The sequence below is a fragment of the Impatiens glandulifera genome, chromosome 6 (genome assembly GCF_907164915.1).
Source record: "Impatiens glandulifera chromosome 6, dImpGla2.1, whole genome shotgun sequence".
In the NCBI taxonomy this organism is placed as follows: domain Eukaryota; kingdom Viridiplantae; phylum Streptophyta; class Magnoliopsida; order Ericales; family Balsaminaceae; genus Impatiens; species Impatiens glandulifera.
In genome coordinates, this window is record NC_061867.1 from 37,550,154 (window position 1) to 37,569,239 (window position 19,086).

At 34.6% G+C, this 19,086-nt stretch overlaps 1 protein-coding gene across 1 annotated transcript; it reads left to right on the forward strand.

The window, feature by feature from the left end:
• Positions 1–17,859: 17,859 nt before the first annotated feature.
• Positions 17,860–18,694, forward strand: LOC124942271 (NDR1/HIN1-like protein 3). The gene has a single exon (XM_047482737.1). It carries the CDS (start codon positions 17,951–17,953, stop codon positions 18,650–18,652), a length of 702 nt encoding a protein of 233 aa, XP_047338693.1. The 5' UTR covers positions 17,860–17,950; the 3' UTR covers positions 18,653–18,694.
• Positions 18,695–19,086: the final 392 nt, after the last annotated feature.

Sequence of the window (19,086 nt, forward strand, 5' to 3'; positions counted from 1 at the left end):
ACAATACTCAACCAGCTGAGTAGCCTAATAATGATATAGAAAATATCCAAATATCTAGAAGATAAGTAGTATTTCAAATTTTCACCAAATAAAATAAAGTGAGACATAAAACTCTCAACTATACATGGTACAATTGAAAAATGCCTCAAATAAATATTCAATAATGCAAAACTATTAATCATTTATACCTTTGAGGCTTTTATTTTCAGTTTCTTGCTGCAAAATCTCTCTATCTATATTAGTTTTTATTGATTCAAGCACACCTAACACATTCACTCCTTTGCTAAAGACAAGTTTAGATTGTGAAGTTAATCGGTACAATCATGACAGAGCAGGTTTATCTCTTAAACCTTTGTTGTAAATCGTGCTGATCGGAATCGCCCGGTTGCTTATTTTCTTGGTTTGCTGGATTGTTGTTTGGTCTATACTTATAAGTTATAACAGGTTTAATCGTCGGGGCGACTTTTCAAAATAGTTCTTCAAAACTAACTCTCCTCAAATCCTATCTCTATGGTTAAAAGATCATCATCCGAACAGTTCCTAATTCAGTCAGAAATCAAATCGGGAAAAAACCATTCAATTAATTCTATAATGACTTGCTAACCTCCTTCATTTTTTAGGCCACAACAATAACATTATTTCGAACTACTGTAACAACACAAGTGAACCCCTTGACTTCCAGACTACTACAAATCACAATCTATGCATCCAGATTCCAGATTCCCACTATATATATATATATCAAAATATACTATGATGTCTAACACAGACTATTCACCTTATAATCAATAAGCCCACGGATGATGGGAACCACAACATCATCTGTAAAACAATAAATCATGCATAAGCTCCCAAGTCCCAACAATAGTGGTGATCAGGAAACTGATGAAAGTATGGAACCTTGAAGGTATCCATATGACGAAATTTTCTGGCTTCAACTATCCTCCATTGAAGATCAATATAAAATTCTAGAAGGGAGACCTTAGACTCTACATTCTATGCTCCTTATGGTTGAACCATTCTATCATTATGTCCCTATCAACCAATACCTTTTCTCTATTGCACTAGTTTGTGCAATACTAATCTCCATTAATTTGTGCAAACTTTACTAGTCTCCCCTATTTATTACGCAAACTAAACAATACTAAAACTTAGCTCTATTTTTCAGAGCTTGGTTTGTGGTGATATCAATATCACACATATCAAATGAACTAGCCTCAAAATAAAAGTCCTGCAGAGTAATAACAAAGGGATATCTAGGTATTTTCCTCACTTTAGTCTGATTTTGCTAATTATACATTTAAGGAATTCTGAAATTGCTCCCTAGCTAACCTAGGACATTAATTCCACTTACAAATATAAATGTATTAGTGATTTGAAATTTTAATTTCCTATTTTAAATTCATGTCATCAATGTATTTTAAACTGGCCAAGCAATTTTAGCCTCGAATTTGAACAGACTCGAATGCTTACAATTTTAGTCATTTGAATTTTGAGGTTATGTTCCAAACGAACGTCCGTCATCTACTTTATTGAGCATCGTCAAGCTGTGTGGAACGAATTGTCCTAAGTCAGCATCTCAGTGGACACGTCTCCAGAGCAGCTAGTGAGCATGGTGTGCGGCATAGCACCATACTAATGTGGCATTAGACGATTCAGACTTAGCTCCATTTGACGCGAATAATTCCAAGGCCTTATACATTTCGTGAGTATGGAAGGCAAAACTGTTCCTATGGCTTTGGTAGACAACTGATCGGCATTGAACATTTGTTCATGAAAGACGTTAAAGAAAATTGGGGTACTTAAAAGAAAGTTCTTCCATCAGACTGATGTGTTCATGGTTTTGACAGCCTGAAGAAAGACATCATGAGTAGCTTCAAGACAACGGTACAGACAGTTGGAGTTTCATCGTGATAGACATAACGCCATCGTATAGCATCATTTTGGGTAGACCATGGTTGCATCAGATCGGAGCAGTTGCATCGACTCTACATCATAAGGTTCGTTTCGTACCCCAAGGAAAGATGATCACCATAAATGGAAAGTCGTATGTTACAGTAGGAACAAGTTCAACACACGCTACATCTAAGGAAATGCACCTTAACGATCCCACCTACCCTAAATGGACAATTTGTAAAAGAGGGATAAACTCTTCCTTATTTCAAATTCCTAGAACCCTTCATCCATTAAACCTCAAAACGTTGATTTCTAGGTTTGGAAATATTTTTTTGACGGTTTTCTTACCCAAACCCCTTTCTTTTCTATAATCAGGGGAACCTGACAATTGACAAGACATGCTGGATAGAATGCACGAGCTTTTCCATGAACACGGTCTAAGATCAAAAGACATATCTATGGTGCACGAACTAGTCCTTTTAAGCCATTTAGGACAGAAGAATTAATCCACAAGGATTCAAATTGTGAGGATGCTACTGAAAGCGAAGAAGACTATCCATATCTAACGAAACAATCGTTCGACATCAAGCGAATGCTATTTTCTAAAAATAATCCTAATGTAAAACGAACAATCTCTAAACTATAATTGAGAAAACATATCTGCATGCTGAAACAATTTTTAATAACTCTGATTCACTTGAAATTTCGATAAATATTTTTTTTTAGATAACGAAAAAGAAGTTTTGATTACACGCCCTCTAACATAGCTTTTAAGTCAAAAATGACTTACGAAATTAAACACTATTTAGATAAGAAGGAGAAGAATGTGTCCACTGTAGAAGAAACAATTGAAATAAATTTGAACACAGAAGAAGATTTTCAAATTGTTTTAATTGGTAAAAGTTTAAACGATCAAGAACGAGAAAATTTAACAAAAATTTTAAAAATAAACAAAGATGTGTTTTCTTGGTCTTATAAATATATATCAGGTATCGATCCTCAGATTATTCAGCATCAAATACCCTTGTACGAGGATGCCAAGTTGGTGAAACAGAAGCTCCGAAAATGCGAGCAGTTGTCGTGGAGAAGATCAAAGAGGAAGTCCAAAAACTCGACGCAGGATTCCTTGAAGTGGTAGACTTCCTAGAGTGGGTCGCAAACGTAGTCCCAGTCACAAAGAATGATGGAAATATCTGAGTGTGCATCGATCATCGGGATCTCAACAAAGTTAGTCTCAAAGACAATTTTCCTTTACCACACATCGACGTGTTGGTGGATCACATAGAAGAGCATCAACTCCTTTCATTAATGGATAGGTTCTCATGATACAACCAAGTGTTGATGCCCCTAGAAGACAAGGAGAGGACGGCGTTCATCACAGAAGTTTGATATTTTACAATAGAATCATGCCTTTTGGACTGAAGAACATAAATGCAACGTACTAGATATCAACTACAATAATCATGCACGACATGATCCACAAAGAGGTAGAAGTCTACATTGGTGACATGATTGTTAAATTGAAAGATCAAGAAGGACACATCGAGAATCTCGACAAGTTTCTACAACACATCAAGAATTTCCAATTTAGACTCAACCCAAAGAAGTGTACTTTCAGAGTGATAGAAGGAAATATGTTAGGCATTCTAATCACACAAAGAGAAATCGAGGTAGATCCAAGCAAAATTGAAGTAATCACGGCCATGCCAGCTTCTCGAAGCGAAAATAAGTGTGAGACTTTCAAAGTAAAATCCCATAAATAAGCCGTTTCATAAACAAGATGACCATGACATGCAATCCATTGTTCAAACTTCTAAGGAAGGATGAAAGATTCGTCTGGGATGACGCTTGTCAAAACGAATTCGAGAAGATTAAGGAGTAACTTAAGAATTCTTCTATTCTATTTCTAATGCCTCCAAGGCCAGATGTTCCACTAATTCTCTATCTAACGAGGACATAAACTACAATGGGGAGTCTACTCGCTCAGGAGAACGAAGAGAAGATAGAAGTCACAATCTACTACTTGAGAAAGCGAATGACAAGCTATGAGCTTAACTATTCGCTAGTAGAAAAATTGTATTGACCCCTAACTTGGATTATAAAGAGGCTAAGGCATTACATTCAAGCCCACACAATAAAATTGGTGTTATGGTTAGATTCAATTTTTCACTTGTTCCAAAAGACGCTCTTGTCACCCAAACTAGCTAAGTGGATGATGATGATCTTGAAGTACGACATCGATTACACTGTCCATAAGTCAATCAAAGGAAGCATTGTACTAGACTTTTTACTGATCAACTAGAAGACGACGAGGAGTTGGCATTTCAAAACGACGAAGTGATGACCTTAGATCCTATAACCTATAAGATATTATTCGATGTAGCTTCAAGCAAACAAGATTACGACATCGATTTTGCTCATACATCATGTTAGAACATACAATCCAATCTTAGTGAAGCTCGAGTATCTTATGATGAATAATGAAGCAGAGTACGAAACATACATTTTGGCTTGAAGATATCTCACGAGAAAGGAGCCAACCTCTTAGAAGTGGTAAGAGACTCAAATTTGGTTATTTCACAAGCTAAAGGTGAATGACAAGTAAAATAATAAAACCTCAAACCCTACCATAAACACTTATCCATTTTGATAGCTAAGTTCGAACATCTAATGTTCACGCACGCTCCAAGGAGTCTTAATTGATTCGTAGACGCTTTGGCCACGTTAATAGTAATGACATCAATTCAAAAAGGAATCGAGATCAAACCCTTAAAGATTTGACATAAGGAGAAGAGAGACTTTGAGAAGAAGATGATAGCCAACACTGAAGTAGTTCCTAAAGCATTATTCAAACTTCTACAGAAGTACGTCGAACATGGTTAATATCCTCAAAATTTCCAAAAAAGAGAGGAGAGTTTTGCGTCAATACGTAACCAACTACGTGTTGCTCACAGGAAAGATATATTGACGATACTTCAATGGTCAAAACATGTTGTGTATCGACCATCCTCAAGCATCCAAGATCATTGAAGAAGTACACGCAAAAACTTATAACCCACACATGAACAACACTTTCAAAGAAGATCCTTCGCTTTGGTTATTACTGACAAAACATAGAACAAGAATGTGTAACATATGTCAAAAAGTGTCATCAATGTCAAGTCTACATGAACTTGAAGCACACTCCAACATCTTAGTTATAAAACATGACTTCACCATGGATATTTTCAACGTGGGGAGATAAATATCATAGGGAAGATCTATACTCACGCTTCAAACGAACATGAGTTCATCCTCGTAGCTATCGACTATTTTACTAAGTGGGTCGAAGCTCAATCTTATAATATTCTCAAGTCATCACATGTTACTAAGTTCATACACAATAATATCATCGCATGCTACAAAGTTCCTCAAGATTTGATCTCAGACAATGGTGGACACTTTTGAGGTGAAGTACTCAAAATACTAGATGAATACCATATCAAACACTAAAAGTCATTACCTTATCGCCCTCAAATTAATGGTGCTATAGAAGTTGCAAATAAGAATGTCATCAAAATCATCAAGAAGATGACACAGAATTACAAAGATTGGCACGAGAAGCTACCCTATGCCCTTTAGGGCTATAGAACCACCATGTGAATGTCAACATTTACGCTAGTCTATGGAATGGATGTAGTGCAACCTATCAAAATCGAAGTTCCTACTTTGAGAGTTCTTCTCGAAACACATGTAGTAGAAGAAGATTGATGCAAGTCTCGGTACAATTAACTAGCCCTTATGTAATACAAGAGGTTAGACGCGTTATGTCACATACAATCTTATCAAAGATGAATGTCCAGAACATTCAACAAGAAAGTTAAGCCTCAGAACATACAAGAAGGTGATATAGTCTTAAATAAGAACTTATGGATAATAGACCATAAAGACAAGTTTCAAATCCCATGGGAAGTACTCTACCTTTTCGAGAATGTATTTTTAGGTGGCGTCACACGATTGACTACCTTAGACGAAGAAGAACTCTCAACACCCTTCAACGTTGACATGCTCAAAATATATTTTGTTTAAAGTATGCGTGATGAAATCTATTCACGACAATCCCCAAGTAGTTTACAAGTACGAAACTATGTTCGGACATGATATCTCCTTGTTATGAGAGTACGTATGTAACCTATTATGGGTGCGGTCCCAATAAAACTCAATTCAAAAAATTCAAAAAAAATCAATGCTTTGAAATTCACAAGTATTGAATTATGTTCAGACCTTATCTCTCCTTATTATGAATGTACATAGGCAGCCATTCATGAATTTGGTTCCAATAAAAATCAAAACATTGAAACAAGTATTCCAAATCCCCAACATAATAAAAATAAATGTGACTCCCCATCACGAAAGTCCAAAGTATTTCAATTGGAGTCGCGATATATCCGTGATATAATCTTGGAACTACTTTTGGACTTAATTTCTTCTTTTATGAGAATATGTAGGCATCTTATCATGAGTTCGATCCTAATAAATCTAAAATAACAAAATCCCTATGTCAACACTAGGAAATTTTAAAAAACGAAAAAAATCATCACAACTTTAAGTCAATTGTCACTCTAGTAGAAACTTAAAAGACTTTCCCAACTTAAGTCAATTGTCACTCTAACAGAAACTTAAGAGATTTCCATAACTTAAGTCAATTGTTAATCCAGTAGAAACTTAAACAAATCTCCTTGAAAAGTTTTAAGTCAATTGTTACTCTAGTATAAACTTAAGACACATCAATCACCAACAAAAATCAAGCCAGTGGCCACCTCAACGGAAACATAGAATCACGATCTATCTATGATATAATTCTGGAACTACATTCAGACCTAATTTCTCATTTTATGAGAATACTTAGGCAATTTACCACGAGCTCGGTCCCAATAAATCTAAAAATACGAACCCTTATGTCAACACTATGGAAATTTTTATTAAAATAAAAATGATGAAAAAATGAAGTTCAATTCGAAATCAACTCCGCAACACTGAATACAAAAAGCATCCCCACTGAGTTGAAGCTATTGGGAACATAGGATCGCGATCTATTCGAAATAATCAAACTCCTACATTAATACTATGGGCATTTTTTTAAAATAAAATGTGTTCAAGAAATAATGGCAACCCTTGAACCCACTTGTGCAAAATAGAAGCGACGAATAAGCACTCAAGAAATGAGTAAGGATGCATGAATAAGCGTTTCTCCCTAGCGAGTGTCTTATGATTGAACTGATGTAACTAGTGAGATTAAAGCAAGATGATTTGCAAACAGATTTACCTCGAGTCCAAACATAAGCTTAAAGTGCTGATGTTTAATAGGAAACTCAAAAAATACTAATGCCCAAACTCGGAAGCATGTTGTCAATAAAGGTAGTGTCTCGTCTCAGATAGAGGTCGAATGCAAGAGTCTTAGGCATCTAAAGAAAAATATTTAATAACACAAGACTATGTTGGTTGAGATACGAACAACAATATTGTTGTTCACTTAGAAGCAAGTCTATTTGTCAAGCAAGAATAAAGTGTTTGGGTCTATCAGATACACCCCGGTCATCAAGAAAATTGGCCAAATGAAAAAAGAAAATACTCACAAAGGTTGAGATTTTGAAATCACCATTTGTTGTTAATCTAGACTCTCGTCTAGTTTGAGAAGTAAGAATAATAATGTATCGATTCTATCATATATATCATGAGTATAAGAAAAGAGCTCAAATGCCTTAAAATCTAAAGTATGATAACCTCCAAGTCTAAAAATTGAGACTAAACCTCATGGTGCATGAGTGAAAGATTAAGCATAATCTAAAATTCTAAACGATGTTCAAACAAACAAATCCCTCAAATAAAACTTAGGGCAAAAAGTCTCGGTAAAATACAAATTCCTAAAGCGATGGCATTGATCTCGAAAAATACTAGTCGCACACGATCTCCTTGCAACACATTCTAAGGAAAATGTATGGAACCGATTTCTGAAGATGTTTCAATGCAACAAAATATTAGAAAAGAGCTGAAGAGACGCTAACACATGAACAATTAAAAGGGTCTAATTATGGACTTAAATGCAATTCACATCTGAATATTTCGTTAAATAGAGGAGTGATGTTCACCCATTCACGACAAAGTATTTCGTTAAACCGATGTACGATACTCAAATTCACATGGTATCCTCTTGACTCATTCTAAGAATGTACGGGACCGATTTTTCAAGATGTTTCATGATGACAAAACATCCTGAGACATTTCATAGGTGACAAAATGTCGTACTCGAATTCACAAGGTATCCTCGCGGAGCATTCTAAGAATGTACGGAACCGATTTTGCTAAGATGTTTCATTGGTGGCGAAACAATCTTAAAGATGTTTCATGGGTGGCGAAACGTCGTACTCGATTATTATTTTCCAAAATATTTCATGGGTGGCGAAACAATCTTGAAGACGTTTCATGGGTGGCGAAACGTCGTACTCGATTATTATTTTCCAAGATGTTTCATGGGTGGCGAAACAGTCTTGAAGACGTTTCATGGGTGGCGAAACGTCGTACTCTATTATTATTTTCCAAGATGTTTCATGGGTGGAGAAACAATCTTGAAGTCGTTTAATGGATGGCAAAATGTCGTACTCGATTATTATATTCCAAGATGTTTCTGTTACAAGGGATTGTTAGGGTTATGTTTCCTAACCCTAAAATAAGCTGACGGGTAGACGTAACCCATGTCAGCAGTTCTATTTTTAATTATTCAAAATAAATAATTATAAATAAGGCAGTTAGCCAGAATATGGAATACTTAATAAATAATTATTTCTAAGGAAATAAATAAGTATTAATAAGGTATTAGCAAAATATATGGAATTAGCGGGAAGTTAATTATGGCAGAGGATGGGTATATAAAGAGGAGATCATAATCTGCAAGGGGTACCCCGACATTCTTACAGAAACCTCTAAGATTAACTTCTCTCTCTATATTTTCTATCTCCTATCTTTTTCTTCCTTATCGTTAAATTCTTACTCACCTAATACTTGTGAATCTCATTCTCACCTCCATTATATTCTATTCTTCACTTAAATCAAGTTATCTCTCACTTATAGCTAGGTTATCAGTTAAATCTACTTTAAGCTATATCATTGGTATCAGAGCAAGTTCTTGGCAATATGGTGGAAACGCGTATCGACGGGGAGTTGAATGAAATCCGCAGCCGCAATCAAGCGCAAGACGAACGACTGTTGGCTCAAGAGGCCCGATTCGAAAGGATGGAAGCTATGATGGCTTCAATGAGCGATGCAATCAACCGACTAAGTACAACTGGGAATAATCAAGTACCACCAGATGAAGGTCAAAATCTCCGAGGTGATAATCATCGTGATCGCAGACGAGGCGAAGATGTCAGACATCGGGAAGTTCATAACGAGGAAAGGTATCAACCTCCAACTAGGCTGTCGAAGATTGATTTTCCAAGGTTTAACGGCGAAGAGGTGGATGACTGGATTTACGGAGTCGAGATGTTTTTTCAAATAGACCGAACATCAGAAGAATCAAAGATGGATTATGCATGTGCTCATCTGACCGGTCGAGCGCGTTGCTGGTTCAGCTCATATTTACAACACCGACTTCTAGGGCGAGCTATGACATGGAACGAACTGAAGCAATTAGTTTTGAAGGAATTCGGTCCAAGCGAATTGGATGATCCACTAGACGAATGGAAGGACTTGAAGCAGACGACAACAGTTAAGGATTTCGGTAAGAAATATCTCGATATTACATATAAACTGCCACATCTTACTGAAGAGTACTCCATTAAGGGATACTTAAATGGACTAAAAGAAGAAATAGCCAATCCAATCAGGATACAGAAACCTCAGTCCTTAACTGAAGCGATGAGAATGGTTAAACTTCAAGAACGAACTAATCAGAAATTACAAGATGCTGTTTTTGATTCGTTAGTGCGGCGAGGCTATTTAGCAAACAAGGGAGGTCCATTACTGCCAACTCCGAAGGCTGCATCTTTCCTGAATTGAGGAAATAATAATGGACCGTATAATAGAACATCGACAAGCCTTGCAAGCAGTTCTAATAGTACAGGCCAGTACAATAGAACAACAAATACTATTCCAAGAAAAGTCAATTTAGATCAGAAAGCGTATGACGAGAAAAAGAAAAACAACTAGTGCTTCTATTGTGAAGAGAAATGGGAGTATGGTCATAGATGCAGGGCGGGTGCCATTGCGATGATAAATGAACTATTCGAGGAAGAGAATCAGGAAGAAAAATTGGTTGAAACCGTGGACGAATTAGAAGATGGCGTTGCAATGACAATTGAAGGATCAAATACATTTGATACCATGAAGGTGCAAGGAACGGTAGGACGAAACAACGTATATATTCTGATAGACTCGGGAAGTACGCATAATTTTATTAACCCACGAGTGATCAGGAATACAAAATTTGTAACGTCTCCGGCGGTTAAACTAATGGTCACAGTAGCAAGCGGTCATCAATTGGTAAGTACTACCAAATGTCTTGGATTACAATGGTCAGCTCAGGGAATAGATTTCAATGTCGATGCATGAGTATTGTCCATTCCCAAGTATGACATTATACTCGGAATATAATGGTTGGTGACACTTGGTGGAATTCAGTGGGACTTCAAGAATCTGATAATGGAATTTTCATTTAATGGTGAATTGCGGAAGCTACACGGGGATACATCCAATTTGGTTTCCATGATAGAAGGCAGAACATTAGGGAAGGTTATCCGAAAGGGCGCTAATGTGGCTATGCTGAGTATTGGGGAATCAGAAGGGTGTGAATCGGAATTGTATTCCGTAATAATATATTCACCAGAGGCTGACAAGGAACAAAAATTGGAGAAACTGTTAATAGAGTTTGAAGAATTATTCAGAGAACCTACAATACTTCCACCTACTCGCAATTATGATCATCGAATTAATCTCAAAGAAGGAGCAGGAACCGTTAGCTTAAGGCCATACTGATATCCTGCTCTTCAAAAGGATGAAATGGAAGGCATGATAGAAGAGATGCTTAAATCATGAGTGATACGCAAAAGTTATAGTCCATTTTCTTCACCCGTTGTGCTGGTAAAAAAGAAGGACAAAAGCTGGAGATTATGCATCGACTACCGACGTTTAAATGAGGTAACTATTAAAGACAAATTTCCAATTCCATTAATAGAAGAACTAATGGATGAGTTATATGGTAGTTGTATTTATTCTAAACTAGATTTAAGATCTGGTTATCATCAAGTCAGAATGAAGGAAGAAGACATTTATAAAACTGCATTCAAGACACATGAGGGTCATTACAAATTTGTAGTGATGCCTTTTGGTTTGACAAATGCACCTTCCACGTTTCAACGAATGATGAATGAGGTTTTTAAGCCTTATTTGAGGAAATTCGTACTAGTTTTTTTTGACGATGTTTTGATCTATAGTCGAACATGGGAAGATCACTTAAAACAGTTGCGATTGGTATTCGAGTTACTGAAACAACATCATTTAGTTTTGAAACATTCCAAGTGTGTCTTTCCTTGTTTGGAAGTAGATTACCTTGGACATGTTATTTCACAGCAGGGAGTTGTTGTAGATATGTCGAAGATATCAGCTATTAAAATATGGCCGACTCCAGATTCCTTAAAACAACTTAGAGGATTTTTGGGCTTGACAGGATACTACAGGAGGTTTGTTAAGAATTATGGGTCTATAGCTCGGCCACTAACATCCTTATTGAAAAAGGGAAAATTAGTTTGGAATGAAGAAGCCGCTGTGGCATTTGAGGAACTGAAAAAGGCCATGATGAATCTACCAGTACTAAAATTACCTAATTTCGAGGAAAGCTTTGTGGTTGAAACTGATGCGAATAACAATGGTATGGGGGCGATCTTGATGCAGCAAGGACACCCTGTGGCATATATCAGTAAAGGGCTCGGTCCGAAACTATAGGCCTTATCTGCTTATGAACGAGAAATGTTAGCTGTATTACATGCTATCAAGAAATGGAGAAGTTATTTACAATTCAAACCATTCATCATAAAAACGGATCATGAAGCATTGAAACACCTGTTGGAGCAAAATATATGGAATTAGCGGGAAGTTAATTATGGAAGAGGATGGGTATATAAAGAGGAGATCATAATCTGCAAGAGGTACCCCGACATTCTTACAGAAACCTCTAAGGTTAACTTCTCTCTCTATATTTTCTATCTCCTATCTTTTTCTTCCTTATCGTTAAATTCTTACTCACCTAATAATTGTGAATCTCATTCTCACCTCCATTATATTCTATTCTTCACTTAAATCAAGTTATCTCTCACTTATAGCTAAGTTATCAGTTAAATCTACTTTAAGCTATATCAGTTTCATGGGTGGTGAAACAATCTTGAAGATGTTTCATGAGTGGTGAAATGCCGTATTCGATTATTATTTTCCAAAATGTTTCATGGTTGGCGAAAGAATCTTGAAGATATTTTAGGTGGCGAAACGCCGTATTCGATTATTATTTTCCAAGTTGTTTCATGGGTGTCGAAATTTCGTATTCGGTTATTACTTTCCAAGATATTTCATGGGTGGCGAAACCATCTTGAAGACTTTTCATAGGTGGTAAAATGACGTATTTGATTATTATTTTCTAAGATATTTTATGGGTAGAGAAACAATCTTGAAGACGATTCATGGGTGGCGAAACGTCGTATTTGATTATTATTTTCCAAGATAATTCATGGGTGACAAATCAATCTTAAAGACGTTTCATGAGTGGAAAAATGTCATACTCGATAATTATTTTCCAAAGATGTTTCACAGGTGACGGAACATTCGAAAGATGTTTCATAGGCGATGAAACATCGTACTCAAGTCCATACGGGTCTCCCAAGAGGCTCGCCAGGTTTATTTTCTTGAAATTCGAAATAAACTATAAAATTGGGAGTTCTCAAAACGTAGTGTCTATGTTCAAGTTTGGACATGCATTTTTCTAAACTAAGTGATTTCTACCAATTTTTTCCTAAAGGGCATTCTGTACACAATTATTTTTTCACCTCCAATTTTTATAGTTTATAAACAATTATTAAAATAATTTATTTCGGATTTTTAGTTTAATTAGGTTATAATTAGCCTAAGTTGAAGGAATGTAAGAGATTTTATTATACTTAGAATATTTAAGGGTTTTAATTAAATTAAATCACTTTAGATAATAAAATAAAAAGGACATAGAAAACCGTTTTTTTTCTGTATATTAACAAAATTTTCATTTTATTTTATTAAATTTCATTATTTTGTTTAATTAGATTTGATTTAATTTAATTAAATAAAATTATCAGGTTAAAGGGCGTAGACTTTGTCTTTTTTTATTAAATAATTTGTTTAATTTCTAACTAGAAAGTTAGTTAGTCTTTCTTTTAGAAAATTAGTTAGAAGTTAGTTATTTATCTTTCTTATTTCATTTTATTTGATTTTGTAGGAAAATAAAAGAGAAAAAACAATATGTGAAGATCATGGAGCTTCATGGATATCCATCAAGAACAAGATAAGGTCCATGAAGATTCTCCAAGAATGGGCCAAGATTCACAAACAAAATTCAAGATCCAAAAAAGGCCAAGATCCATCAAAAGAGAATGCTTAATTTCGAAATCATGAAGGTCCATTCCCATGTCAAGATCAAGATCAGAATTATTTCAAATCAATGTTAAGGCATGAGCTCAACTGAGGAGCCCAACCGGTGACCTGACCCATGAATTAACCCATGAACCAAGATCCAACCCAAAAGAAGGTGGTGGAAGCTTCTAGGAACCTCTAGGAGGAGCTTCAAATGTTGGAATTTTAAACTAATTCATAAATTTCATTAATGAATGGAAATGAGAGTTTGGGTAAATAAAATCAAATGAAATTCAAACGAAATTCACATGAAATTCAAACATGAATTAAAGTGAAATTTGATCCAAATAATTAAATTATTATAATTAATTTGTTAATGATGTAATTAACATTTAATGGCTTGAAGAACAATTATCAAATTAAATATGTTTAATTTTGTTAATTGTCATTGTAACCTTCATGATATTATTGCTATCAATTTATTAGCAAGAAAATAATGTAATGTGTAATCGAAGAGAAAATACAAAGGGCAATGAAGAGGCAATCAAGGTCAGCCGTTGGATCAAAGATTAATAGTTGATTTTATTTTTATGAAAGTTTAACATTTCAACAATATAAAACCCCTCATGTTTAATCTCAAACTTTACATTATCTTATATTTTTCTCACACTAGAATTCCAAAAGTCTTCTTCTTGTTTTGTGAGTGTTCTTCGAGTTCTTTGTTCGATATTTCCGTTGAAACCCGGTGATAGTTCAGGTACGCTGATCAAGTTCGACGAGTAGTGATTTTAGTGCAGAATCACTACAGGATTCGTTGTACCCTGGGAGACAGCCATCTGCGATAAGCTCCAGCACAAACGGGAGACGATAAAACTGTTTTAAGGAAAATGTGCTAAGCACATGCCTCGAATCAACAATTTATTCGGTGATATTGTTCTTCATATATTTTATTTATTTCATTTATCTGTAACATCAATTTATATATATTTCTGTAATTTATTTCAAGACAATATTTCTAACAATTTTAAAATAAAGGATTCTTTAAACATTTTGACATGTTAAAAAAGGACAATTATTCCCCAACATTTATAGGTAGTTTGTAAATGGGCATTGGGCCCTAGGGTTTTCCTAGAATTCCCTATATAAACACTACTAAGATAATTTTGCAAAACACCAACCCCCAATTTGAAATTTTACAACATAATGCCCCTAGGCTGCCTACATTCATTTATATTTTAAAACCCTAAGAAAACACCAACTTATGTTAGATTGTTTCACAAGTTTTTCTTAGGAGTTTCTGTTAGTCTTCTCCTTAAGTCAAAAACACTTAATCCCATGTAAGGTTTCTTGAACCATTGTTTCATTTATTTGCATTTGTCTTTTAAATAAAAAATATGAATGCATGCCTTTGTCTTTTCTACTTTATGTTTGCATGATTTCTAATTTTGTTTTGCTTTAATTTGTATGCTTTATATATTCAAATATGTAACATATAACTCAACATGTAAATAACTTAAATGAAAACTAAAAAACAAATCATAAAACTAATTAAAAACAAGGGTCTCTTAACCAAAAATTACTTTAAAACTCAAAATTGGCCCTTGAAATGACCATTTGATGATGCTCGATCGAAGGATTCAAATTCATCTTTTAATTTGAATTTTTATGTGCTCAAAGCGTTTAATAATTTTTTTTTAACATTTAAGCTCAAAAGAAATTAAATTTAATAATGAGCATAAGGTATTTGACCGAGAATTATTCAAAAGAATCCTAAAAATTGACTAAGAACAAAAATATAATAATTATGCCTTTAATTGCTCTTTGATTTTAATTATATATGATTTTCTTGCATGATTTTCTTTATTTATATATTCTTAACAATTATATGAATTTATATTGAGTTTGGGGTCAATCTTGGCCACCATTCATGAGTTATTAATATAGGATATTGGTAAGAAAACAAAGAACATTAGGATTTTCTACTGTAGAGACGCTCCTTCAAGGAGTCTCTAGCTGTTCTTCAAGCATAGTGATGCTCAGATGTCGATGCTTGACCCGCTTCTACAACTGGCATCATATCCGACTGAAAAAAAGGACCAGATCCTACGCCTGAATAAGTTTGGTGACGCTTCCGACCGAGGGAGGCCTGTTGCTGATGTTGACTTCCACCCGACCGAGAGAAGACACGATTTTCAACTGATGCCCCTACCTACTACCTATTGTCCGATTAAGGAATAAAGTTACTGGTAATTGAGCGATGACATGATTTTCAACCGTAGTTGCACTTGACTGAGAAGTAAGTTGCGACCGAAGATTTCCTTTATTGCTACCCATTCGACATTGCACCCGACCGAGGGATGTCATGGAACTCGACCGTGGTTACGACCGAGAATTGAAGTCATTCCTTATTTGTGACCGACGCTGCATCCGACCGAGAAAAGAAATTACTGTTGTGGGCCCGACTGAGGGATGACATGAAGATTGATCGATGTTGTTGTGGCGTACTACTGATCGACGATGCATCCGACCAAGAAAAGACGTTGTTGTTGTTGTGCGCCCGACCGAGGGATGACATGAAGATTGAGTAATGATGTTATTGCTTGTTGCTGATTGACGCTACACCCGAACGAGGAACTTGCTACTGATGTATGCCCGACCGAGGAATGACGTTGTTTTTGACCGTGTTTCTGCACCCGATACAAGACCCGACCTAGGGCTTCAGCTCTCCCTCAAGCGGCCGAGAAATGGCACCCGATTCAAGCCATGACCGAGCAACGACTTATATTTCGACCGAGAATTTGAGCCATCTTTCAGACACAACCGAGAGTTCTTCCAGCGATCAATCTTCACACACAGTTTGTCTCCCTTTTCTCTTTTATTTTATGCATGGATTTGAACTTTATTTATTTTCTATTTTGGATTTTTGTTGGTTTTTGAAATGTTGATTTTTGATTTGAACTCAAAAGAAATCTCTTGATCAACTTTCTTACGTCAAAACATTTTTATTGTTTTCTAAAGTCGTGAAATTTAATTAAACTAAAAAAATTAAGTAGGCCTATGATGATTTCTCATTAAAATCTTAATCTCTCCTAAATTCGACACAGGATAGTAAAATGCTAAACATTCAAAGCCCAAATTTGTAAATTTGACGACACGTTATTGTAATGTACATAAGGAATGAGTTGCCATCAGGAAATTAAATAAATAGATAGTGAATAAACAAACACAAACACATGTTTATAAGAAATTAAGTTTTGTTCATAAATGGAGTTTATGTGGAATGGAGACTTACATTAAACTCCAAATCGTTTCCAAAAAGTTATGGAGCTTTCTAGATGCCTCACTATCACTCAAGTTGTGGAATCGCGAAGTGAAATATATCGAAATCGTTGGTGGAGATAGATGAGAACAGATAAAAGTGAAAATCTATAGCTTAAACAACTACTCCATATTATTAAGTTGTCTTTCTAATATATATATATATATATATATATATATATATATATATATATATATATATATATATATATATATATATATATATATATATATATATATATATATTACTAGTTAAAAAAATAAATGTATTTCTTTTTATAAATAATATCACATAAATAATAAGTTAATTGTTTTATAATTATTGAGGTAAAATCATGTTTTATATAATTTTATTATTAAAAATTCTTGTAAGGATTTGAATAAAGATGTTCAAAATTCAAAAAAAAAATTACTAATAAAAATGCTTAATTTGAGATTAACTTAAGTTAAAATTTTGCGCTTTGAGATTATGCGGGGAACATGAAGGTGAGTGTCATGCCAGTTCTCATTTAGTTCCCAAAAATGCTTAATTTGAGAATTGGACCATTTTAAATAATTAATTAAAAAAAATAAAAAAATAATTAATTATTTAAAAATAATTCAAATCAAACATACTTGATTTTTAAATTAATTTCTAAATACATATTACTATTTAAAAAAAAATATCACTATATAATATATATGTTTTAATAAATAATGTCACATAAATAATAATTTTTTTAATAAATAATGTCACATAAATCATAGGTTTTATAAATGATTAAGATAAAACATTATTTTATATAATTTTATTATTAAAAATTCTTGTAAGAATTTAAACAAACATTTTCAAAATTCAAATTTTGACAATTAGCCAATTTTGAATAATTAATTAATTATTTAAAAACAATTCACATCAAACAAATGCATTTGATTTTGAATTAATTTCCAAATATCCGCATATCAAGACAATCACTCAACGTGAAAATAGCCGTTACAGGTTTGGACAAGTACTTAATACTTATCCAATAGCAGCGTATGTTTGAGGCCATTATCTCTCCCTCGTCTCTCTCTCTCTTTCTCTCAAAACCCTAGAATTGTTTTTCCAGAATTTCGGATCAAATCAAAACCCTCCATGACGAATTCTCGCCAGCCTCATCTAAACGGCGCTTTCTACGGCCCTTCAATCCCTCCTCCGTCATCGAATAACTATCATCATCCAATTCGCGGCGGCGGCGGTGGCACCGGATGTTGCTGTTGTTGCGACTGTCTTGGTTGTCTCTGTAGTTGCATTTGCAACCTAATCCTCCAAATTCTCTGTACGATCTTACTAATATTAGGTGTAATCGTCTTCGTCCTCTGGCTAATCTTCCGTCCAAACAAGGTAAAATTCTACGCCGACGACGCTTCTCTTACTAGATTCGATCTGTCATCTACCAACAACACGCTCTATTATAATCTCTCCTTAAATCTAACTATTAGAAACCCTAATAAACGAGTCGGTATTTACTACGACTCGTTCGAGACGAATGCTTATTACGAGAATCAGCGATTCGCTACCGAGTTGCTTACTAAATTCTACCAGGGGAAGAAGAATACGACGTCGCTTGAGGCGGAGATTAAGGGTCAGAATTTACTGTTGCTTCAGATTGATAGAACTCAGTATAACTCGGAGAAAAAGTCTGGGGTTTTTAGCATTGAATTGAAGCTGCGACTTAGGGTTCGGCTAAAGGCATGGTGGTTTAAATCGCCACGGTTCACGGCGAAAGTAAACTGCGATCTGAAAGTTCCGATGAATTCCACATTTGAGAGTAAGAGGTGCGACATTGATTGGTAATAGATTTGGTGAGTCGACTCAGTGGGTTGGTTGGTTGGGTGAGTGAGTGGGTTGAGTGGGTGGGTTCTTTTCGAATAATTTAATTACTTTACCAAATTCCCTTTCTCCTTCTACGAGAATTGTTTTTGAATTATTAAATAAATGGCATCATCATTGTTTTATCTCCGTTTTTTTTATTTTATGTTTATTTCATTTTTAAGCTCTAATCAATTAATTTTAAAATTTAAATTATAAATATATTGAAATAAACTCTTAAATATCTATAATTTATTAAAAACATAACTTTTTAAATAAATAATGTCAATTTAAAGGTATATTTTCAAAAAAAAATTATTTCATTTGTTTTTAATTTTACAAAGCTAACAACATTATAATTTGTCATATTTGTTAACATTATTATTTGTCTTATTTGTTAACATTATTATAGGATTTCT

Bases quoted from the DNA above. Each gene is read 5' to 3' on its own strand.
- LOC124942271 (XM_047482737.1), top strand. From the start codon at position 17,951: ATGACGAATTCTCGCCAGCCTCATCTAAACGGCGCTTTCTACGGCCCT.